General features: G+C 35.8%; 7 protein-coding genes across 18 annotated transcripts; 4 read left to right on the top strand and 3 right to left on the bottom strand.

Moving 5' to 3' along the window:
* The first annotated feature begins 1,372 nt into the window (after nt 1–1,372).
* Nucleotides 1,373–4,326, top strand: LOC106411632 (nitrate regulatory gene2 protein). The gene is made up of 4 exons (XM_022691244.2): nt 1,373–2,461; nt 2,682–2,866; nt 2,936–3,159; nt 3,393–4,326. The coding sequence occupies exons 1-4, from the start codon at nt 1,465–1,467 to the stop codon at nt 4,150–4,152; spliced, it is 2,166 nt and encodes a 721-aa protein (XP_022546965.2). The 5' UTR covers nt 1,373–1,464; the 3' UTR covers nt 4,153–4,326.
* A 2,548-nt stretch (nt 4,327–6,874) lies between these two features.
* On the top strand, nt 6,875–8,260 carry LOC106414525 (uclacyanin-3-like). Its single transcript, XM_013855165.3, has 2 exons — nt 6,875–7,340; nt 7,483–8,260. Exons 1-2 carry the CDS (start codon nt 7,178–7,180, stop codon nt 8,028–8,030), a joined length of 711 nt encoding a protein of 236 aa, XP_013710619.1. The 5' UTR covers nt 6,875–7,177; the 3' UTR covers nt 8,031–8,260.
* Nucleotides 8,261–8,306: 46 nt separating this feature from the next.
* LOC106413924 (ELMO domain-containing protein C) lies at nt 8,307–10,889 on the bottom strand. 4 transcript variants are annotated; one of them, XM_013854655.3, is made up of 10 exons: nt 10,683–10,889; nt 10,273–10,391; nt 10,083–10,192; nt 9,935–10,003; nt 9,664–9,779; nt 9,538–9,592; nt 9,238–9,358; nt 9,004–9,051; nt 8,810–8,904; nt 8,307–8,636 (listed from the first exon to the last, which is right to left on the bottom strand). In XM_013854655.3, the coding sequence occupies exons 2-10, from the start codon at nt 10,367–10,369 to the stop codon at nt 8,535–8,537; spliced, it is 813 nt and encodes a 270-aa protein (XP_013710109.1). In that variant the 5' UTR covers nt 10,370–10,391; nt 10,683–10,889; the 3' UTR covers nt 8,307–8,534. The 4 variants fall into 4 exon arrangements, with proteins under 4 accessions (XP_013710109.1, XP_013710107.1, XP_013710108.1 ...); XM_013854653.3 differs by having other exon boundaries at nt 10,568–10,883; XM_013854654.3 differs by having other exon boundaries at nt 10,662–10,874.
* Nucleotides 10,890–12,273: 1,384 nt separating this feature from the next.
* Nucleotides 12,274–13,858, top strand: LOC106415652 (casein kinase II subunit beta-3). The gene is made up of 5 exons (XM_013856407.3): nt 12,274–12,622; nt 12,702–12,932; nt 13,004–13,113; nt 13,187–13,349; nt 13,473–13,858. The coding sequence occupies exons 1-5, from the start codon at nt 12,469–12,471 to the stop codon at nt 13,601–13,603; spliced, it is 789 nt and encodes a 262-aa protein (XP_013711861.2). The 5' UTR covers nt 12,274–12,468; the 3' UTR covers nt 13,604–13,858.
* Nucleotides 13,859–14,175: 317 nt separating this feature from the next.
* LOC106411869 (60S ribosomal protein L37a-2) lies at nt 14,176–15,273 on the bottom strand. Its single transcript, XM_013852716.3, has 4 exons — nt 15,179–15,273; nt 14,935–14,974; nt 14,506–14,677; nt 14,176–14,406 (listed from the first exon to the last, which is right to left on the bottom strand). The coding sequence occupies exons 1-4, from the start codon at nt 15,179–15,181 to the stop codon at nt 14,343–14,345; spliced, it is 279 nt and encodes a 92-aa protein (XP_013708170.1). The 5' UTR covers nt 15,182–15,273; the 3' UTR covers nt 14,176–14,342.
* Nucleotides 15,274–15,397: 124 nt separating this feature from the next.
* On the top strand, nt 15,398–17,444 carry LOC111200361 (protein BASIC PENTACYSTEINE6). 8 transcript variants are annotated; one of them, XM_022691237.2, is made up of 4 exons: nt 15,398–15,542; nt 15,756–15,867; nt 16,208–16,296; nt 16,404–17,444. In XM_022691237.2, exons 3-4 carry the CDS (start codon nt 16,243–16,245, stop codon nt 17,238–17,240), a joined length of 891 nt encoding a protein of 296 aa, XP_022546958.1. In that variant the 5' UTR covers nt 15,398–15,542; nt 15,756–15,867; nt 16,208–16,242; the 3' UTR covers nt 17,241–17,444. The 8 variants fall into 8 exon arrangements, with proteins under 8 accessions (XP_022546958.1, XP_022546954.1, XP_048597280.1 ...); XM_022691233.2 differs by having other exon boundaries at nt 16,401–17,444; XM_048741323.1 differs by having other exon boundaries at nt 15,400–15,524.
* Nucleotides 17,445–18,218: 774 nt separating this feature from the next.
* Nucleotides 18,219–18,995, bottom strand: LOC111200620 (FCS-Like Zinc finger 3). Of its 2 annotated transcripts, none has more exons than XM_048741327.1 (2): nt 18,796–18,995; nt 18,219–18,671 (listed from the first exon to the last, which is right to left on the bottom strand). In XM_048741327.1, exons 1-2 carry the CDS (start codon nt 18,897–18,899, stop codon nt 18,515–18,517), a joined length of 261 nt encoding a protein of 86 aa, XP_048597284.1. In that variant the 5' UTR covers nt 18,900–18,995; the 3' UTR covers nt 18,219–18,514. The 2 variants fall into 2 exon arrangements, with proteins under 2 accessions (XP_048597284.1, XP_022547559.1); XM_022691838.2 differs by having other exon boundaries at nt 18,790–18,994.
* Nucleotides 18,996–23,910: the final 4,915 nt, after the last annotated feature.

Below are 23,910 nucleotides of genomic sequence, written 5' to 3'. Positions count from 1 at the left end.
AGGTCGAGCCAAGCAAAGCATTGACCTTTGTTTTGCCTATTGAAATGGTTAGAGGGACCAAAAAAACAATTGGCACACGCGTCAAATAATTCGATCGAAGTTGCTTAATCGCAATATTTAGTACAAAAAGGGTCCTATTCGTAGAACGTGTCAGAAAAAAGTTATCAAAATGAAAGCTCCATAATAAAGAATGCAAGATAGTGGTGATCCATGATGTTGGGATTATTTTTCCACGCAAATCAGGATATTCCGAGATCTTTAAGAGCTTAACATCCTCCGTTAACTCAAAATGAATAATTAAAAATATATATATAAGCATTTTTGACAATATAAATCTTCAGAAGACAAGAGAATCATTTAGTGGACAAGAACAACTTAGCCGGACGTCCTTTCGAAAAATTTCATATCTTATCTTTCTTTTATTCTTCTTAGGGCACGAGAGCAAGATACATGGCGGTGTTATTAGAATAAGGGCGAATATTTGTTGAACCAACTTGTTAGAGTGTGACATCATGCAAATCAGTCAAGAAGTGTCCATAAGCATCAATAATCTCAAAGTGAAATCTTCATATCGAGAAAGTTTAGCAAAATAAAGCCTTACATGGTCTTCTATATTTCTTGTTTTAGAAGCTATAGATTCTAGTCTGAACCCGCACTAGCTGAACGACCCGAGTATGATTGTTTTTTGCCACTCTCGTGAACTGGTCTCTGTTAACCGAGGAAACTTCTTTAGCCATTTAAAATAATTGATACAGGAATCAAACCGTACATTACTGTTACGGTATGTAGAGATAGCATATGTTACTCGAAGAAATGGATGTTATATGAATGACATCATTTACGAAAAAAAAACAGCATGAAATCATCTAAGTAGAAACATTTATCTTTTTGTAAATGCACACGGCTAATATAATCATATGCTATTTACAAAAATTAAAATATAAGTTTATCTAACTAGAGCTTACTAAAAAAAAAAACAAAGGAGGAGCATGGAGCATATATTTCATTAAAGCCATTCAAGAGTCTATCCATTAGAGAGCAAACGAATAAAGATGATAGAACGATTTATGAAATAAATTATCATCTGTCTGATTCTGAAAAAGAGTGATGATACTATCATTATTTAATCTTCACTTTGATCTCAGTTTTCTTAACTAAACCGATCTCGGTTTGTTTAACCGGGTTGGGCCAGCCAACCAAGAATGTTGGTTTCGTTGGTCACCGATCGGTTGGCTCGTACAGATAACGATAAAAGGAGAGGGGAGTGGAGGGAGGGAAAGTTGTTTTTGAAAAAGCGGAAGAATAAATTTTGTAAAAACAAAAACAAAAAATAAATAAATATAATTTGGTAAAAAGACAGCTTTTGTAGATTAGGGTTTATGTTTTGGAAATGTTGTTGCTCTTTACCTGACACTAGAGCATACTCACTCTCTCTGCTACCAACCAACCTAAGGAGACAGAGAGATGGGATGTACGGCCTCGAAACTCGACGGCGAAGATACAGTTCGCCGTTACAAGACTCGCCGCCGTCTGATGAAAGAAGCCGTCTACGCTCGCCACAGTCTCGCCGCCGCTCAAGCCGATTACTGCCGGTCACTTCGCCTCACTGGATCTGCTCTTTCCTCATTCGCCGCCGGCGAGCCTCTCTCTGTCTCATACCAAACTCCAGCTGTCTTTCTCCATCATCCTCCACCTTCTCAACCATCTCCGACCAACTCTATCCCTCCACCTCCTCCTCCTCCTCAGCCTCCAGTCATCTCCGCCTCTTCTAGTCGACGAAGGAGACAGCAACAACATCAACAGAGACCTAAGCTGCCTCATATCCTCTCTGACTCAAGCCCTTCGTCTTCTCCGGTGAGTGAAAGATCCAATTTTTATCCGAGAGCTTATCAGAACTCAACTTACTCAGCTACTCCTTCCCACGCCTCCTCCGTATGGAACTGGGAGAACTTCTACCCTCCTTCTCCTCCAGATTCAGAGTTCTTCGATAAGAAGGCTCAAGAAGAGATGCTGAAACAGAGAGAAACAGAGCATGCAAGTAAGATGAAGAAGAACAGTGTGGTGGATGAAGAAGAGACGGAGAGAGAGGAAGTACAGTGTGGCTCATGGGACGTTCAAGATCATTACAGCACTACTAGCTCCTCCTCGGAGGAAGAGGAAGATGACAATATGGAGTCTGTTTCAGAGGTCGGAACTAAGGTGAGAGCTAGTAAACGGCACAACCAGCAGGCTTCACCAATGCCGCGAGAATATGCTGACGATAAAGCAGATGATGCGACGACGTTTTCAGGTAGCTATAGAGGCGGAGGAGGAGATGTCGCGGTTAGGCATAGAGATTTGAAAGAGATCGCTGATGCCATCAAGGAGTATTTCGATAAGGCTGCTGCTGCTGGGGACCAAGTGTCTCAGATGCTTGAGCTCGGAAGAGCTCAGCTTGATGGAAGTTTCAGACAGTTGAAAAGTGAGTTAAGATTTGTTTTATTACTTGGAACCAATGTGTTAAAATTCGGTCTAGACAGTGGCAAATCGTTTATAAGTGAAACTAATATATTTGATCAAAAAAAAAAAAAAAAGAAGTGAAACTAATATATTTTCTAAAATTATTTTAATATATTCTTGATGACTTGGAAACTATCCATGCTTTGAGTTTAACAAAGTTGATTTGGTTTTTGTTTATGTAGAAACTGTGATTCATTCGAGTAGCATACTAAGCAACCTGAGCTCGACATGGACCTCTAAGCCCCCATTGGCAGTCAAGTACAGGCTAGACACAACAGCATTGGATCAACCAAACAGTCTCAAGAGCCTTTGTTCCACTCTCGACCGTCTTTTGGCGTGGGAGAAGAAGCTCTACGAAGAAATCAAGGTCTGTGCTTTAAATGAATTTTTTACCAATTGGCTGTTAGTAGTAATCTGATGAATCTTTCCTTTTCAGGCTAGAGAAGGTGTGAAGATTGAGCATGAGAAGAAGTTATCACAACTTCAAAGCCAAGAGTATAAAGGAGAGGATGCAGCTAAACTAGACAAGACTAAGGCTTCTATAAATAGGTTACAGTCACTTATAATTGTTACATCTGAAGCTGTAACAACCACATCTACTGCCATTATCCGTCTCCGTGACACTGACCTTGTTCCTCAACTCGTTGAACTCTGTCATGGGTAAGTCTACTTTTTAGGAAAACATTATTTCAAAAAAATACATTAAAATTATGTTTATTGAAATTTTTATTGGTTAAAATTATGTCAAATAGTAAATTACGAAAATATTGTTTTGATTATCAAAATTTAATAAATTTGGTAAAATTCTAAAACATACATCTTTTAAAAATATAATAGTCTCAGCAGCTTAGGGGGGACATTAATATATGTGTTATTTTTTAAACCTGATGCAGCTTTATGTACATGTGGAAAGCAATGCATCAGTTCCACGAGACACAGAACAGCATCGTGCAGCAAGTGAAAGGACTCATCGACAGATCAGGCAAAGGAGAATCAACCTCCGAGCTGCACAGACAAGCAACGCGCGACCTCGAATCAGCCGTCTCTTCTTGGCACTCAAGTTTCAGCCACCTGATAGAGTTCCAGCGCGACTTCATACGCTCGGTCCACGCCTGGTTCAAACTAACCATCCTTAATAAAGATCCAACAGACGCTTACTCCTTCTGCGAGGAGTGGAAACTCGCGCTGGACCGCGTTCCCGACACGGTCGCATCAGAAGCGATCAAGAGCTTCATCAACGTTGTGCATGTGATCTCCACGAAACAAGGTGATGAACACAAGGTGAAAAAAAGGACGGAGACGGCGTCAAAGGAGCTGGAGAAGAAGGCTTCGTCGCTTAGAAGCTTGGAGAGGAAGTATTACCAGTCGTACTCGATGGTTGGTGTCGGTTTGCCTGAGTCAGGACCTGATAGCCAGCACGTGTTGGATGCTAGAGACCCGTTGAGGGAGAAAAAAACGGAGCTGGCGGGTTGTCAGAGGAGAGTGGAGGAAGAGATGGTGAAGCATTCGAAGGAGGTAGAAGTGACGAGAGCTATGACTTTGAATAATTTGCAGACGGGGTTGCCTGGTGTGTTTCAGGCTTTGACGAGTTTCTCTGGTTTGTTTGTGGAGTCTCTTGAAACGGTTTGCACTCGCTCACATTCGATTAAGTAGGATTTGTCTCTGTGGTGACTGTTTATTAACTGAGTTGGAATCTGACAATGCTCACTTCTTGTCTGAAAGTGAAACCACATGATTTGGTTTTGTAAAATCTTGATTTTCTGAATCTTCTTGTTACCTTGTGTCTCTCCCATGTCATCATCTTGTCTATATCCCTTGTTACTGTTCTACGATTATTCACACGATGGAAAGGGAAAAAAATGACACCGAGTTCTTGTCTTATGGTCCTTATAACGATCTTTACTCTACTTATGAATTCAATATTGTCGTAATGCTAAACATGTGTATTGTCTGTGAGCTTAATTAATCTTAATTAAAAGAGTCGAGAAATTTTGAGATTATATGACTTATGTATAATAGTTTTAAAAATTTGGAGGCCAAGTCGAATGTTTAATGAAAAAATTACAGTATGACATACTTTCTCATCCTCTATTTACACTTGGACATACTTCCAACTTGTGGAGTACTTTTTTGTTGTGATTTCTCTGAAATGCCCTTTTAACTAAACAAACCAAATATTTATTTTTAATCAATTAAGTATTTTTTATTTATATCCAATTTTCTACTTTACTCTTTGCTCTTCTTTCGAGAAACAATTCTAAGTAACTATATACTAATTTTTCATCAACTGACGGCAAAGTGTAGAATCTGAAAATATTTTTACAAACCATAATCCACTTTTGTCTCTCCTTCTCTATTGACAACAAGGTCTATTACTGGCTGTTTGGAAACTTCATGGACAAGAGAGACAGTAAGATCAAGGAGAAGCTCGTGAGCGTGAAGCATTCCACAGAGGTGAAAGCATTCAAGGAACAAACCGCCATTATGAAGCAGAGAGGAAGAAGGTGGAGGTTAAGCTACAAGTGGCGAGCATTGAGAAGCTGATGGAAGAAACCATTAAAGCTCTTCATTCTCAAATCGATGCTCTTAATCAAGACATTGTCAACACTTACGTCTTTGAAAAAACAGAATTATTTATTGCTCGGTCTTTCTCGTACTCATTTACAAGTAATTAAGATGGAAAATTTCTCTCTCTCTCTCTTTTGGATTGTTCGTTTCTAGTTTCAAAGAAGATAGCTTTATTTGTAATTTAGTGGATAACAATTTACTGACCACAACCACTATTGTCTATCAAATTGTCGACCACATCCACAAGACTATCCAATTCATGCCCACATCCACAGGTTTTCGAAGAGACGATTGAACATTTACTCCCAAACACAACTAAACCACAACTATCATGACCACAAATTTTCGGCATACCAACACCATTGTCCACGCTTCTGTCAACTAATTTCACTAACCACCACAATTATGCGTCCATAACCATGCTGTTCACTACATCAAAATTCATGACCACAACTGCTTCCTGCCGCACACAATTCGACCACAACTACCTTAACCACGGATTAAACACCAACCATCAGATCAATCTTAAAATCAAAAAAAAAAAATCTATCGGCTGTGCTAAAAGCTCAAAGCTCCGTAAATCTGACACATATTAATTATAAATCCACTTTACCGCTTTTAGTAGCGATGTACTTCTTTTAACAATAGCCGTCGGATCCCTTTAAAAAATAACCAAATCTAACGGCTCGCCATAAGGTGCACTGTTTTATGCACTTACCCATTAATTGCAACCAGACAATTTAACTAGATACTGAAACCTAGTTCCTTCAACCTTTATTTCTTAACCACGAAGTCCATTCCATCCAACCAAGGGGCATTTTTGGAAGGAAAAATAATAAAGTAAGTTACAAAGTACTCCTCAAGTTCAGAGTATGTGAAGATGCAAACAAAACAGAAAAAGTAACCTTCTATGTAAACATCTCATGTTTAATCTCAGTGTGTTTAAAACCAATACTATTTGCTTAGACGCTGATACTATAGCTAGTTATGTTGGCACAAGAAATGATCCATAAACCAAGCTGATTCTCACTCTAGTGGTGTTAGCACAATGGTTCTTTGTCCCTACTGAGCACATCATCATTCCCACAAAAAAAAGCATGTGTACACAGGTCAGGCTGAAGCATGCAAAGCCTGTTTTTATATACACATGAAAATAACCTGTTTTTTTTTTAAGTCAACATTCCTTATTTTCTACTATTTGAAAACGGTTTTGGTAACTACATGCTTCTGATCATATATATATAAACATAAAATGAATGGTGAGATACACAGCTCACGTCTACATGAATGTCGAATATGTCAACAATTCACATATCTCTGGCAGATCTTAGTTTCACTCCTTTATATTATAAAACAACAGTAATTCGAAAATTAGTGGTTAATTATATTAGGAAAGTCAAACTAGTAGTAATTAATTTATTTCACAGGATTCTTGTTCAGTCATTGACCCTTTTGCAAATTGTTCTTTTTAAATATTTTGGATCTTGTAGGTATTTCCCTTGCATACAAAAATTATTAAAAAAAATTACAAATAATTATTTTCAACGAACACGGTACAAACAGATTATATATCTTTGATTAATTGTAAAGGAAGTTAGAGAACGTGGTAGCCATCTCCTTGCTATTATTTTATTCTAATCAATTTTTAAAAAAAATTGTTCAGGTTTCATTTCGATCCTTCACTATTTTCTTTTATAGATTCAGAAAGTACAAGCTATTTTCTTTTATAGATTCAGAAGGTACAATACATTTGATCTATAGATGTTCTAATATAGATATCAGTTCAAAAATGGTATATGTCCAACTATTCACATTTGGGTTAACAATGAATATAAAACAGCTGATGAAATTGTAAAGAAATAAGATTTGGTGAAGATATAAAGATATAAAAAAATTAATATAAACACAGCTGATTATATTGAGTTGGCAATCGATCATCCGAGCACGACTAATTCAGACATTCCCGTTTGTAAGTCTCTCTCTCAGTAGACGTCATCGCCCTCCTCATAGTCTCTCTCGATATATAAACTCACCTCACCACTTTCTAACTCTTACTCATCTCTCTTTCTATCTCTTTCTCAATTTATCTATCTTTACATTGTTTATCACAATGGGATCAACAGCGGCGGGAGCTCTCCTCCTCCTCCTCCTAGCCGTAGTCCCTGCCGTCTTCGCCGTGACTTATCAGGTCGGCGATATTGGTTTCTGGAACAGTGGTGTCGATTACATGGATTGGGTTACTGGAAAGACTTTCAGGGTCGGTGACACTCTAGGTATTTAAAACTTTCATTCAAACACTCAAAATCAATTACTTGATTCACAAGAAACTCTTCTTTTCCATTTAACAAAGCCCAGGTTAAAATCTTCGTACCGAGTATTTGGCTCACAAGTAATTTTAACTTCTTTGTTGTTTAGAGTTCCAATATGGACCTTCACACTCGGTGGCTGTGGTGAATAAAGCTGGCTTTGATGCCTGTGACAGTACCGGAGCATTGCAGACCTTCTCTGGTGGAGACACTAAGATCGATCTTACAACAGTTGGAACTATGCATTTCATTTGCCCTACTCCTGGTCACTGCCAAGGTGGCATGAAACTCGCCGTTACCGTCGCCGCTGTTCCACCTCCAGCCACCCCGTCACCACCTCCTTCCCCAAAATCTCCACCGCCTTCCCCTCGAACTCCACCGTCTTCCACTCCTTCCCCAAAATCTCCACCGTCTTCCACTCCTCCCAAGCCTGCACCTCACTCTCCGCGTAAACCTAAAACTCCGCCTCCATCTGCTTCTCCACCAGCCAATGGCACACCGAAGTCAGAGTCGCCATCCTCTCCATCCTCGCCGTCTCCAGTGACGTCCCCCTCACCGTCTCCATCGCCACCAATTAACGCAGTGTCTAAGGGAGTCATGATGAGCTATGGAATGATGGCGATCACCATGTTACTGATGTACGGTATCATGAGCTAAGTTACAGAGTGGAGACAGAGCTTTATTTCCTGCTCAATAATTTTTTTGGTCTTGGATCTTTGGAACCACTACTACTTTCATCATCTTATGTGTAATAAATCATTTTTCTTTCAACAACAATTTTCCCTTCATGTTATTTTGATTTTGGAACTGATCATCGTCAGAACATTATAAATCATGTTCTACATGGTTATTGAGTAAATCACAAAATCATATTCCATTTAGATTTATTATGATATCATGTAAATTCAATACTGATATATTTAGCCCAAAAAATATCATAACCAAGTGATTATTATTAATATCAGCCCAAAAACGAACTAACCAAACAACGTTTATACAAAGAACCACAAGTTAGAAAAAAACTAATCCCATAACGAAACGAAACCTCAACTTCTATCTCAAAGAAATAACAACCCAATGTAAGAGAGAGAGACCTTGTCTTCTTGAGATGTTTGATCTTTCTACTTACAAAGTAGTCTCTCGTAACTCGTAAGCTGTTTGCTATTGACTGAGAAGGCTGTATGATGGCATATCTTCAATACCTGTTATGTCTTTAACCATTATCTCTCTCTCCAGTTGCCGCCTTGTCGATTTCATTACCGTCTGTGTTTTTTTAATCCACATATTCACACAAATTACAACCTTTACGATTAATCATATAGTGAGCTTATTACGTTTAGACCAAGACAAAGCATCAAAACCAGCCAAATTGGCGAATGCCCATCGAATCTAAAACTCTCTAGTGACATTAGAAAAAGGTTACAGAGAGTGCTTACGTTAAATTCCATGTACGAAGCATGCATGGAGAGCCATTGCTGATCCATTAGCTTGAAGGCAATGCAATAAAGAAGGTCAAAGGCAGATTCATTCACTGCAAACAACAACACAAGTCCAAGGATACACACTACTTAGTAATCTAGCTTATGACAGACAATGACATTTTTAATCAGCATTGTCTGGTTATAATTACCCGAAAGAAATCTCAAAAATGTTTCGCCAACAATACTCTGTGGTTTCACTGTAAATTGACAGGTATATTTCGTTAGAATGTACAACTAAGATACTGTTACTGAGCCTAAGTTATATCTAAAAATAGGGTACTTAACATAAGCACTAAAGGAAATGCCCAATTCGTAGTTACTACGAGTGCATGTAAGACCATGCTCAAAACGGAATATTTATGCAATAAGTAATGTTGATGTACCTGCTTCAAGGCCAAGCATCTGGATAAGCATGAACGTGATATTGATGCCAGCAACAGCGAACGGGTATTCCCACACAGAACGATCCCCAACCTGCTTCCGCAGAAGGTCCTGGAAGCATTTCTGCAGGAAACAAACAAGTGGCATCGATAATCGAGTAAAAGAACTTAAATGTCGTTGCTTAGACATATTAATCATGGTGATGGTAGCAACCAAAAACATGTGCAAGCACATTGTCACTGGAACTGAAGGAAAAAAATACAGTTATTAGAATCATTTTGAAGCTCATGATTAAGGCATACCGGGAAACTCCTGGCGAAGTATAATAAGTTTTCAAGAGATATGAAACCACCACCCCTGCCAGAATCATCCAGTATCAGTCAAGTAAAGTGGAGGAGAGTGAAAAGGAGATGAGAAGGTGAGCTCACCTAAAATCAGTTGATGGATCTTTTCCCTGCCAGCCCATTTCCTTCCACTGCTCAGATACAATCCCATGTAGCTCTTCTTCAGGAAAGGCAAGTTTCCAAAGATCCTTCAGAGCTTCCTACACGCATATGAAGTAGCAACCAATAAATATTACAGTTTTGACTTACTGAAGCGCTGGTAAGCTAGAGAATGCCACCGTCTATTTGACGGCATGAAACTGATTTAGAACAGTCCTTACAGTTACAAACACAAGCCTTTAAGAGAAAATGGAACCTGATGGTGAGGAATAGAGCTGTCATATGCTACATCCATGCGGCTCTGCAACCTCTGCAAGCCTTCCTCCTGCAAAGGGTAAAATAGTTATTAAGCTATTCGAATACACTAACAAGAAGACAACTTCTTATAAGAAAATGGGTTTAACCTGAGCAGGTGTTAGATCAAAGGAAGGACGGGCGTCGCCATGACTTCCCTGAACACAAACACAGGAAAGGCCACGCCCTAACCACGCTGCCGATCCAGCGACAGCCTCAGCTGCATATATTACAATTAATTATAATTGTCTTTACTATCTGAATGCTGAATCTGCGAGGGAGTGATGGAAAGTTAGTTACCAGAGGAAGAAGTAGAAGAAGAATGGTAAACGTTTCCTCGTTCTAGTCCTTGTGAAATCCGCCTCACCGCCACGAACGAGCCTCCTCTATCATCCATCTCTCCCTCTCTCCTTACTCGTCTTCAATCAAACAGTCACGATCAAATACAGAAACAAAAGATATACACGGGGATCAAAACAAACAATACGGTAATCGAATCAAAATGCAACTCTCCTAATCTGATCAACACTGACGCATTTGCAAACGAACAACAAAGTTTTTATCCGTTATCGATGATAATATGATTAGTGATTACCACCGGAATAGAGCAAATCGGAGTCCGATCGACCTTGAACGATTTTACTATTCAGAAACTTCAGAGAAGAAGAGAGAGATGGTATGTACGAAACTGTTCGGGTTTATAGATCTACCGAGCGTCGCCGGAGTTTAGGCGGCCATTGAGCTTATCATCCTACGACAGATTCGGCCGTTTCTTTTTTTTCTGGGTTTAAAGAGAAATAAATAAACAAATGGGGATTATATAGTTTCAATTGTATAAACCGGCCGGTTTAGGATTTTGCCGCGTGTGCTTCAGTCGCTATCGGAAGAAACTTCGTAACGGAATGACTCGTGTGTGACGGTCTTTTGCTTCCTCCCCTCCCCGTATTTATTAACTCGGGGCTTCGTCAACGACAATCACCTACTCTTTTTTTTTTATAAATTAAAAAAATATTTTTTTTTCTCAATATATAAAACGATTAAACAAAATTAACGAAAACAATTTTTTTTTTTTTTGAATGAATGTTAAATTTATTCAAAAAAGCCTTTATACAACAAGTGCATACTGTATACTAGAATTAACCACTAGCTACCTTTTTCAAATATGAACTGAAGCCTATTTACATTCTAGTATAAAACCAGTATTGCATTAATCTCTCCATACCCTTAGCCCCACTTCTACTCATCAACGTGATCTTGTTGCGTATCCCTTTATCAACCATCCTTTTAATAACTGACAACTGCATCTTCTTCTCCCCATGAATTACCTTATTACGCTCTCTCCAAATTGCATAGAGCACAATCTGAAACGCATAACGAAGGCAAAACCGGCTCATCTTCTCCCTTTTCTCATCTGAAATGATCGCAATGATTCCAGACCAATCTGTAGTATAGGAACTACACAATATCCCTTTTGTAACATACTCCCATACCTGAGACGAGTATTCACACTGGAAGAACAGATGGCTTCTCGATTCAGAGGCATTTTTACATAATACACATACTGTATCAAGTCCCCTACTCCATATAGCCATCTTATCTAACGTTGGCATTCTATCTCTGATAGACACCCACGCCAACGAAAACAAATTTTTACATACAAAATCTTTTATTTCATTACTGGAACAACTGAATCTTCAACAATAAGGATATATATAATTGATGAAATCTTCTTTCTGTTTTTGTCATTCAAAAGTTTGAATTAGGTAATCAAATTTTGAGAAATGTAATCACACAGAATGATATATGATTAGCATAATCTTGGTTATTCACTTCAAATTTGCATGTTGCGGCGTTTGGATGGAAAATGAGGATTCATATCTGCATTGTGAGAAATTAATTTGATTAAATAAGACAAGAAAGATGTATAATCAAATCAATCAAAAATCTAATCAAAGCTCAATCACATAAGTACGATCTAGGGTGTCTCGTGGGCCACATTCAATTACTAGTAGTCTAGTACTAACACGTCAAATATTAGGCCAGTAAATTCAGCTCATTTCTTACTTAATAATTTATTTATGCTTCTAACCGGTTCTATAACCCAATCTGGTCAAGTCTGACGTACTCGCGAGTCGCGCGATTCACTAATTCGGTTATTACTGACAATTTTTTTTAAGTAGCCAGTGAAAATATAAAGTTACAAAGCCCAAGTTACGAATATAAATCGGCTGTTACACAAAGCCCAAACCATAAGCCCATTGTAAGAGAGATATACTCGGATTTTTTTTTTAATAAGGAAAAATGACAAAACAGTGAGAGAGGAAGAGACCATGATCTTTACATCTCCTATGTCCTGTCCTCCACTCTGTGACGAAAATTATTTAAAAGTAAAACCCTAGTTGTCTCCGTCTTTCTCCCAATCAATCTTCAGAAAGTCGCGAGAATCTGAAGTCACGATTTTTTTTCTGTCCTTTTTGTTCTCGAGAGAATCGAATTATGTACAAGGAACGGAGTGGAGGAGGTGGCGGGTCGTCGAGATCGGAGATCGTCGGCGGAGCAATTGATCGGAAACGAATCAACGACGCACTCAACAAGAGACTAGAGAAGTCTTCGACTTCCACTTCTAAAGACAAACATCAGCTTCCAGATGGTTTGTTCTTTTCTTATTTTCAAATTCTTTTTAAATTGTGTTTGTTAGTTTAATTGCATTGTTCTGAATCGTTTTGTAGTGGAGTCTGAAACGGATAGTGAAGAAGGTTCGGATGTGAGTGGATCGGAAGGTGATGATGATGATGATACGTCGTGGATCTCGTGGTTTTGTAATTTGAGAGGGAATGATTTCTTCTGTGAAGTCGATGAGGATTATATACAAGATGATTTTAATCTTTGTGGGTTGAGTGGTCAAGTTCCTTACTATGAATATGCGCTTGATCTCATTCTAGATGTCGAGTCTTCTAACAGTAAGTGTTATTGTCTTTAACTGAACTAAAGATTGGAACTTCTGGTCTGAAATATTTGCGTATCTTGTTAGGTGAGATGTTTACTGAAGAACAGAATGAACTTGTGGAATCAGCAGCTGAAATGTTGTACGGTCTTATTCACGTTCGTTACATTTTGACTACTAAAGGACTGGCTGCAATGGTTAGTTAGTTAGTGTACTCTTCTTTGTTTGTTTTTGATGTCATTATTTGCTTAACGACTTCTCTTGTTGTAGACTGAGAAGTACAAGAAGTGTGATTTCGGGAGATGCCCGAGAGTTTTCTGTTGCGGACAATCTTGTCTACCAGTTGGACAATCCGACATCCCGAGATCGAGTACCGTGAAGATATACTGCCCAAAATGTCAAGACATATCTTACCCGCGATCTAAATTCCAAGGCAGTATCCTTACTTCAGTTTAAACAATCTAAGCTTTGAACGTTTTGCATAAATGCTGCAGCGTGAGACATGTTAGTATTATAATATTTCTTAGCGTTTGCCCTTCTTGAATGATTTATGCAGATATTGATGGAGCATACTTCGGAACCACATTCCCTCACTTGTTCTTGATGACTAACGGCAACTTAAAGCCGCAGAAACCGACTCAGAGTTATGTCCCAAGAATCTTTGGCTTTAAGGTACACAAACCATGATAATACGAGTCATCTGCTTTCTCAATCAATGGTGATACATCTAGTGCGCATGAGATGAGCAACTGAAACGTTAGCTGTGGTTTGAATGGTGCGTACAATCATTGGTGAACGATGATATGAGCTTAAAATCAAGTTGTAACATTGGAATTTTATAAGAATCTCATTAAGTCCCAAATGTAACAGCCTGTCTGGTCTCATTTTTGGATTTTTGTTTCTACTGTTATATGTTCTTCTCAGTTTATTTTTTCAATCTAATTTCATGCACCTAAACAGGTAGCAGCCACTGGAAAATAATATTAGTTGGTGGTTACAGACAGCGGAATTCAATTTTGCGTAAATGATTTCTAAATGACCTCCCTAAGATATAAAATGAACTTGCAATTTCATTGGCAAAATCGAGAAAAGTGAAACTATTGTTTCGGTTTAGTTTAGAATTTAGTGATTAGAAGTTAGAACACATTGTTTAACCCTATTGATCTCTCATCTAACAAATACTAGGAATGTAAAATTTTAATTAAAAACTTAAAAATGGCAAGTTTTTGTATTAGCTATCATGGTTAAAACCCAGTTAGTAAGTAGAAAATTAAAGTCGAGTCGTAATCAAATAGTAATCCAGAAAACAACTGTCACGGAATAGTTGATTCACGGCTAAATGTAACAATGTCTCGAATCAAAAACATGGTACTCCAAAGACACAATCGTCAAAACAACGCAAAATTATGACAAAGCATAGGAAGATTTAACCCTCAATCTGCTCCCTCAACCTCCTGATTGTGCTTCTGACGGTAACAGCACTGGCAGTGCTGCAATTACACAAAACGAATACATTTATAAGAAAACGAACATCACAGATCAAGAAAGAGGAGAAAAGAAGTTAAATATAAATAAGCAAAAGAACTTACTTCATGGTGTAAGCACCACCGGCCTTGACCTTGCCGCAATCCTTGCATCCCCAGATACCAACAGCCTTTCGCTTGACTCCATACTTTCCGCAGAACTCACAGAAGTACTTGCTGTGCTGGCTCACCTCCATCTTCTTAATCTGCTTCCTGATACTCGCTCCATAACGAGTTCCTGCGAATCATACATACAAATCATTGATACTCTAAATGAATCGAACCAGAGAAACTAATCTAATACATAATAGAAAGACACGTGTACATGTCTAGTAAATGAAAATGTTAAAAACAACACTAATCATTAGTTATGAACATATCATTAGTTCTACACTAATCTTTCTTGAAATCACATATTTGCTACCGTCTAAACATCGTGGGCAAGAACAGGACATAGCTAATGTACAGACGAAACACAAGGAAGAGAAGGCTTACCGTACTTGCCGACGATTCCGACCTTCTTGGTTCTCTTCGCCTGATCAAATCCAAAACAACAACAAAAGAGTGAGCGATTGAGTTAGAAGGAAACAAACCGCAACTTAGATCTCAATCAGAATATACTACGACATCAGCTAACTAGTAACTTGTAACTTCAAATCGTAAGCTCAAACTAGATAGAAGTAGAGCTACAGTGGTAATAACATCCTAACGACTGAAAGAAAGAGGGAGAGATGTTTACCATTTCGAATACGGAGAAGACGCCGAATGTGTGAGAAACCCTAGAGAGTGCAGCTGGGAGGGAGAGAAGACACTGCTAAAAACCATTTTATATAAGGGATTTATTAGGGCATTTTATTCATTTGGGCCTTGAGGCCCATTATGTTATGGGCTTAACAAAATTTTAAAAACCCATAAAAGCTTTTCAGTTTGGATATCGAAAGATAAAAAACAACAAAAAGATCCAGAAGAAAACAAATATCGATGATCGATCCCCATTGAGATGTGGTCCTCTTCTATCAACCCTAGACGACCTAAACACACCCAACTCTCTCTCTACCGAAACCGAATCTGTGTGTTTATTATAGGTACTCGTAGTTGGTCTGGTGAGTCCTTGTGTTCTTCTTTCTTCTCTTTTAGGATTTATAGAAACATTTCTTGGTAGCTTCTGAGCTTTTCTGACTTGCGCAAGTTGGGGGAGAGCTACTTGTCATCGAGTATCTGTTTGTGTTTTTTAAGAAGCTTTTCGTTTGCATTTTCACTTGATTGTTCGGTAACAAACTGTTTTTTATTTATTGCATGTTTTTTTGTTCTGTCAGGGGGTGGGGTTTGATTATGAAGATAATGATCGTCACTACTGCTCCTCCTGCTTAAGAGTCCTGAAGATTTTGTCTCATTACAAAAAAGCTGCTGTCTTTTGAGGATTACAAGGTCAGTTTACTTACTCTGATAGTTGCTATAATAGACAAAAAAAAAAGAGCTTTCTATGTTATTTTCTGTCTGATGAGCTGCAAACTGATTAGATTAGGATCATGTGTGTGTGTTGTTGTTGTTTGGAAGTGATAATTGATGTTCATGGATCAGCTCCTTATTCTTTTTTCATTTTTTGTTGATTTCTACCATTCTATTGCTATTTGGCCACATGCAAACATGTTTCGGAGTTAAAATTTCAAAACTTTCTTGCTTCAGAGTCAGTCTATGTTCACTAATACTAGCAATGCCTTCATTTAATGGTGTCTATTGACAATGTTTAATAATTGGCTATGTGCAGAAATTAAAAAACCAATCTTTTATATAATATCTCAAATGGATGATGGTGGGCATCGTGACAATGGTTGGCATAAAGCATCTCATGGCAAGGTATCTTCCTCCACATTGCCTTTCCCAAATCCCCCAAAAAAAACTACAACATTTTCTTGACATTATCTAATTGGGAATTGTATTTAATTGTTCATGAAACGAAGCAGTGGATGATGCAGCAGCATCAACCGCAACAGCATCAGCCATCGATGAAACAAGTGATGTCAATAATAGCAGAGCGCGACGCGGCCATCCAGGAGAGAAACCTCGCCATCTCTGAGAAAAAAGCAGCAGTAGCCGAAAGAGACATGGCCTTTCTCCAGCGAGACACGGCCATCGCCGAGCGCAACAACGCCATAATGGAGAGAGACAGTGCTCTTGCAGCTCTACAGTACCGTGACAGCTCAATGTCTACTTCACGCCAGCACCAACCTCACATTCACCACATGCTTCAGGTGACTGAAAATACATATGAGACCAGAGAAACGGAGACATCACCACCGCTACCTACCAAACCAAAACGCGGTAGAAAAGCGAAAGAGCCAAAGGCAGCTGCTGCTAGCAAGAGAGGGCCAAAGACTCAGAGGAAGGTCAAGAAAGAAAACGAGGACGACTTAACCAAGTTAATGTTTGATGAAGAAGCAACGGGATCGAAATCAGATTGGAGAGGCCAAGAAACGGTGGGGCTTAACCGGGTTGTGTACGACGAGACGACAATGCCACCACCGGTATGTTCATGCACAGGTGTTCTCAGACAATGCTACAAATGGGGTAACGGAGGTTGGCAGTCATCTTGTTGCACAACCACGCTGTCTATGCATCCGTTACCTGCACTTCCCAACAAGAAACATGCGAGAGTTGGTGGTAGGAAGATGAGTGGAAGCGCGTTCAGCAAGCTTCTAAGCAGGCTTGCTGCTGAAGGGCATCATGATCTCTCAAACCCGGTTGATCTGAAGGACCATTGGGCAAAGCATGGTACCAACCGCTACATCACGATCAAATGATAATTTGTATATGGAGGTGTGTGAGCTCTTCTTATCCATTTGATCTATAAATCGTATGTACTAGATTCAAATAAACTTCAGAAGAAAAGTAAGTGTATGTGAAGCCATTGTCGTGTTGTATTTATGTAATAGAAAACAAAAAAACCTTAGCAGCAGCACATTAGTATCTTGGAGTCCTTTAATCTAAGAGATGATGTTAAAATATGCACAAATGTTCATCTATTATGCTATTTATTTTCCTTCTAACCAACCAATGTCACTATTACCTCCATAGAGCCTATGTTATGCATCATTAGTGGGAGAAAAGATGAAAGTCTCCTCAAAATATTCACATATTAATGTTTTCTTTATCTAATTATTTTGAGTTTTTTAAAAACTATTGAATCATGTATTGAATTTGAATGCTATAAAGTGAGTCTCTCTACTTTTTTGGTAATCTCTCAAATGAGAGACTCATATTCTCTCTTCTAATATTTATTTGTTTTATACATGAAAACCTATGTAGAAAACTCATTGGTGTGGATGTTCTGTTTTTGTGCTCTTTGTGCTCTAAAATTTAGTTTAGACCAAAAGATTGAACTATATGTTATATAACAGTAAGTCAGAATTTTGGGACGTGTTTGCGAATATAATAAAATAAACTCTTAGTTGGTTGAAGCACTTGAAAGAGAACTTTAAGGAGATAGGAAAACGGAAGCCCCACAAACGATGGCATTTTCCTAAGTAAATTTCTCTAATATCTTAGACCGGTTAGGTGCAGGAAGTTTGAAATGTATATGTGATGTATTTATTAAAGTGTAACTAATGACTTATACGTTTGTTCCTTGCAAAATAATATGCTATACAACTTTGTTTCAAATATAAGTTGATACGTCAAATCATACATTTGAAACTGAATATATTACGCATTGTTTGTTCATATAGATAGGTGGCCTCGGCTTTTAGCTCTGGACTGGACACTGGACTAGATTCATTGTGTACATAACATGAGCTTTCCTCTTAGTAGAAAATGAAATCAGAAAATTACATTTCAGTAGACTCTTTGCTCTCATGCACTATATCAAATAGTGTATTAAGATCTTCAAAAATGAGCCCATGATCCTATCAAATGGGTCATAATGGGCTAACAGATTTCGTGATAAGCCCATTTAAATTGGAAAACATTAATTTAGAATTGATTTTACCATTATTATTTCGTTTTTGTTTTTTAAACTGAAATTAAACCATGAAAACCACAAACAAAAAGATCTCTTCTCGTGAAGATGTTGTAATGACTAAGACACGACGAGTGTTTCCGACCGTACAGCTTTCCCGGCGACGGAGTTTTTGGATCTGGACGACGACGACGCTTTTCTCCACCTCTTGGCTTTCTTTTCATCAGACTCAATCTGTTCTTGCCTACACTCTTGGCTACAAAATGCCATGTCTCCTCTGAAAAAAAATGAACCAGAGAATCAGCATCAGTAAAAAATCATATCCAAATATCAAAATATTTATTCAAATGTATTAACGGTACATTAATTTGTTCATTTTTGTGTCAAAGAAGTACCTGTACATGAAAATATCCGAGTTAAGAGAGAGGGTTTTGCGGCAAAGTGAGCAAGACTCTAGAAAGTGTGGCTCGTCGTTTTCCACAAACCTGACGTAATACGAATCCATTATCAAGAGTTTAAACGAACAAAAAATGTTTAATTCTCTTGTAGAAAAGGAAGCTCAAGGAAGTGGAAGAAGAAGCTCAGAGACAAATGGTATAGAGTGATGGGTCCTATATAGCAAAGCCAGTGTCCTAATTAGCTGTGTCACGGACCATTATAGCTTTTGTGGTCTACGTTCAAGTATCACTCGTGACCGTTCATCAATACCATTAAAAAGATGATCATTCACTTAATGAAAATTACAGTTTCTCAAAAATACCCTTATTTTTACAAAGGATGAATAAAATTCATTAATGGCATTTAAGTCTTTTGGTTTTGGGCCTACATGTACATTTAAATAGATCTATAAATAATGGGCCTATATATATTTAAAAGATATACTAACTTTAAATATAATATATGTATAAATATATTACGAACTATAAATAAATTAGCAAACATGAAAATATCATTTTCTTAAATATACATATCAATATTCAAAACAGATTATTTGAATATTATACATTTTTTCAATACAAACCAAAATCCTATATCCTACACCATATATCATATACATATTTATACATATTTGAATATCATTTTTCCATTTATAATGTCATTTTATACATAATATTGATATGACAATTACGAGTGTTCAAGAAAATTTTAAAAACTATATTAAAATTAATTTTTAAATCTAAAATAAAAACACAAACTTATAATAGGTTATTAATGACGAAAATAAACTAATATTGTCATATCAATAAGTTTTTTGTATTATCATTTTTTATTTGGATAACATAATAAAATTTTATCAAATTCTAAGGAATCACTAATTTATGTAATATTAATAAATATATGAGTAATTTAATCAATTTAAAAAAAAATACTATTAGATATTTTGTAATCGGATCAATGGTATCAGATTGCAGGTTAATAGTGAGTTTTTGGATTTTTACCTGGTTATATCAGATTTTTAATTAACGAATTTTTCATTAAATCCGAACCGGATTATATACAATGTATCGGGTCTATAGGTCCAACCATGAATCTATGTCAGATATGAAAACAAATCTTAAAACTCAAACATTATTATAGAACAACTACCATATTTCGAAAAAATACCTTATTTTGAAGAGAAAAAAATGATAAAACCCTAAAAACTCAATTGTTATGGTTCGAAACAAAAATAATTGTAATTTGCAAATCAGTTTTCGATTAATAAATGAAAAACAAACAAATCCGCGCTTTCTAAGCGCGGGTCAAAATCTAGTTTTTACATTTATATCACTATCATCAGAGATTTAAATGTGTTTACTTGTCCGTGATTTGAGTTCATATAATCCAATGATGAAATTTCATGGGAATTGGGTATGTCTTGTACTTTTCTCTAGTTGCTTTATTAACTCCCTTAAACATATGATCATTGTACTTTATAAATTTTAACAAAGTTACCATACTATCACGTAAATTCATATTATATAATGCATTAATGTGTATACTTTAGCTTTACTTTTAGATAATGCTTGTGTGAACTATAGCACTTGATTTGATAAGTGATCGGATGATAGATTAAGAAATTAAACTAACATAATATTCGAACAAAAAATAATAACATTTTTTGTTTTGTTTTATAGATTCTAAATAGTTGGGTGGACCTTGTTCGTCGAGGGAATCAAATGAGTATGCCCTAATTGCTTTCCGGTTCCATTATTGTATCCCTTGGCCAACAACATCATGCACTGGGCATGATCTACGTACTTTTCAATTATATAATAAATACACTTTTAGAAGAAAATAAATAATATTTGACATTGTTGAAAGTTACAGGACCTATAAAATAATTATTGTTCTTAAATTAATTCTTTTAAGCGTCTACTTCTCTTTGAACTTGATAGTATACACACTTGACAGAGAGGTTCTCTAGATATTTATCTAATAGTTTAGTTTTGAAAGTAATTTTTGAAAATAGATTTATTTAAATTAATATTTGCCAACAACCAATAATTGTACTTCCTATCGAATAAAAAAAATATTAAAGTTCCAATTCCAATGATTATTCACTAATTTGTATTATGAAATTGTTAAATAATATTACAAAATAGCAAGATATATAATAATAATATTACCAACAGAAATATTTGCAAGCTTAAAACTCATATTCGTGCATGGTTTATTAGCGTGGTCCACGATAAGTAGTCGTGACCCACATTGTTCGGAATCTAACGGGGATCTGACTAGGCAACCATCGCAAGACGACGAAAGGAATCACTAGAATGGGACCCATGTAAAAAACGAGGCCCAATTCTCCAATCACTTTGTCCCCTATGGCCCATTACAGCTGCTTTATGTCCCCCTCGCTCGTACAATTGTTTGTGTTGTGATACAACCAACTAAACCACTTAACCTAACTGTGGGCTGTAGCATGAGCGGTATCTAGTCGCCCGTGCGCCAGCTAAGGTCGTATTCACTGATACGTGGCAGAAACTGAAAGTCCCGTTCGTGTCGAAGATTTCGCTTCTTTGAATATAATAAAATTTGTTGCCCGATCAACGGCCATGATTTGTGTGACACCTTTCATGTTTGTCTAAAAATCTTTTACAATGCTCACTCTAATAAAGTCAACTAAACAGTAATCCGCGGAATGAAACAATTTATTAAATTATTTATTGTATATTGTACTAAAAAAATTTATTATATAATTCTTTCTCGGGATGAAAATTCATATATCCTCGGATTCAATTAATCTAATCTTAGAAATTTAAATCGTATTTGGATATTTACAAATTTTGGTTTGGATTTTGTTCGAATTATTAAAGGTTTGGTTTGGATTCGAGTTCGGATACCTATTTTACTTATTTTTTAGTAAAAATCCAAATATACTAAAATCTTCTGAATCCAAAAAATAAAATAATATAAAACATAAAAATGAGAAAAATGTAAGACTAAATATTTAAATTTACATAAAAATTACTCCAATTCAAATATTTGGATTGAGAACAAATAAATATTTTTCAGTCTTTTGAACATTTTGTGTTATTTTTAGATATTTACTTGTGAATATATTGCTACTTTTTAGATATTTTGTTATTTTTGAATATCTCATGGATATAAAAAAGAAAAAGATTAGGATAGCACCAAACCAAGTTTTTGTTCCCGAAGTAGCACTCAAGGTTCAAAATCACAAAAATAGGTTTCATTAAAGAGGTAAATATACATTTATACCCTTGGGTTAATTAATCCAAACCTTAGGGTTTAGAGTAAATGGGTGGGGTTTTGGATTAGGGTTTAAAATTTTATAAAAAAATCAATACTAAAATAAAAAACAAAAAATTTTAAAAACAGTTTCAAAAAGTATTTTTAAATTATAAAAAAAAATTTATAAAAAAAATATATAACATTTCGAAAAAAATAAAAAAATAATAAAAATTTCGAATTTGAAAACATATAATCTGAAAATATAAAAAAACTTTATTTTTTTCATTTTTATTTTATTTATTTTTATTTATTTTTGTTTGTTTATTTAATTTTAAACCAAAGGTATTAGAGATATTTTACCCTTTAACGAATGTCATTTTTGTGACTTTCTCCTTCTAGTGCCATTTTTGAGACATAGACTTCAAAAGGTGCTATTATTGACAATTGCCCGATATAAAATTTCAAATAATTAACATATTTAAATATATAATTGTGATTAGATACTTTTGGTATCCACAATATTTTAGTTTGGATTATATTCGAATATGGTTATCTAGATATTAAATTTTTAAATCCATATGAGTATTTAATCAGTTTTAGTTTGTGTTTAGTATAACTTTCAAAATTAGTTCAATTTGGTTTTTTGGATCCAGGTGTTTTACTCATACTTACTTTCTTCTACTAATATAAAGAAAAATAAAATAAATTGTAAAACAAATATTTTCGGCTTATTTAACATACATAATTATTATACTATACTTTAAAAATGTCAATAAAAATTATTGAGAATCGTGTCAATATTTTTGAGCATGTTGCAAAATTGATATAGTCTAAAACCAATAATGTGTATTTTTTTATTAAAATTAATGGTAAATGTAATAAAAACAATATAACTAAGTGAAAAGTGTTAGAGTTGCGTGGAAAATAATGTGATCTCTTCACTCGACATTTGAATTTTGTTTTTCAATCGATTTCACAAATTTTTTTTTCTTTTAAAACTTCTCTGATTTCTGATTTTTCTAGCAATCTCATTATGTTTCTAATTCTTGGTCTGATATGAAAATTCCAAAAAGAAAAAACAATATTCGGCTAAATTAAAGATCCGACATTGTGTGTGGGGTTTTTATCTCAGTTTTCTTAATTCATAACCAATCACAATTATTTATTGCTTTCGTGTACAAAATTCTTAACCATGGTTAAGTTCAGCAAGATACAAAACTTTCAATTTTTAAAAAACATTTTCATTCCAGTATTTTAGTTGATGTGAATCTTAATAATTTTTTTGTTTCTTTCTTTCGAAATGATATTATTCATTAGTTACACGGAGATAACTTCTGTGCACTAATACAAAAGTTAAAAATGCAAAAATTAAAAATGAGCTAATTAAAAAAAATTAGTGTGAACACATTAAATTGTTTGTGGTGGGACTAAAAGAATTAGCATGTGAACGCATTTATTATTAAATGATTATAAGACCGACGTATCAGCATACTCAAATTGAAACTGATGTGAGGTTGTAATTATCTTGCATTAAATGATAACTAGATCTCGACCCGCACAACCGTGCGGGTTTCTCATTTCTATACTAAAATATTTTAGTTTATATAACAAAATTTACCAATAACTTAATGTAATTTAGTGTTATATATTATGTAATTCTATAATAGCTATGTTTACGTGGCTTATATATTATTACTATAAATTTTGTATTTTTGTAACAAAAATTATTTTGGAAACTTTATTATGTAATAATGTTACTTTACATACTTTTTATTTAAAATTTATATGAAAGCAAATTAAATTGGATCTATATAGTAGAGAAGAAATTTTTTGAGATA

The sequence above is a fragment of the Brassica napus genome, chromosome A9 (genome assembly GCF_020379485.1).
Source record: "Brassica napus cultivar Da-Ae chromosome A9, Da-Ae, whole genome shotgun sequence".
In the NCBI taxonomy this organism is placed as follows: Eukaryota; Viridiplantae; Streptophyta; class Magnoliopsida; order Brassicales; family Brassicaceae; genus Brassica; species Brassica napus.
The sequence above is the reverse complement of the archived record's forward strand: the minus strand, read 5'-3'. Positions and strand labels throughout refer to the sequence as shown.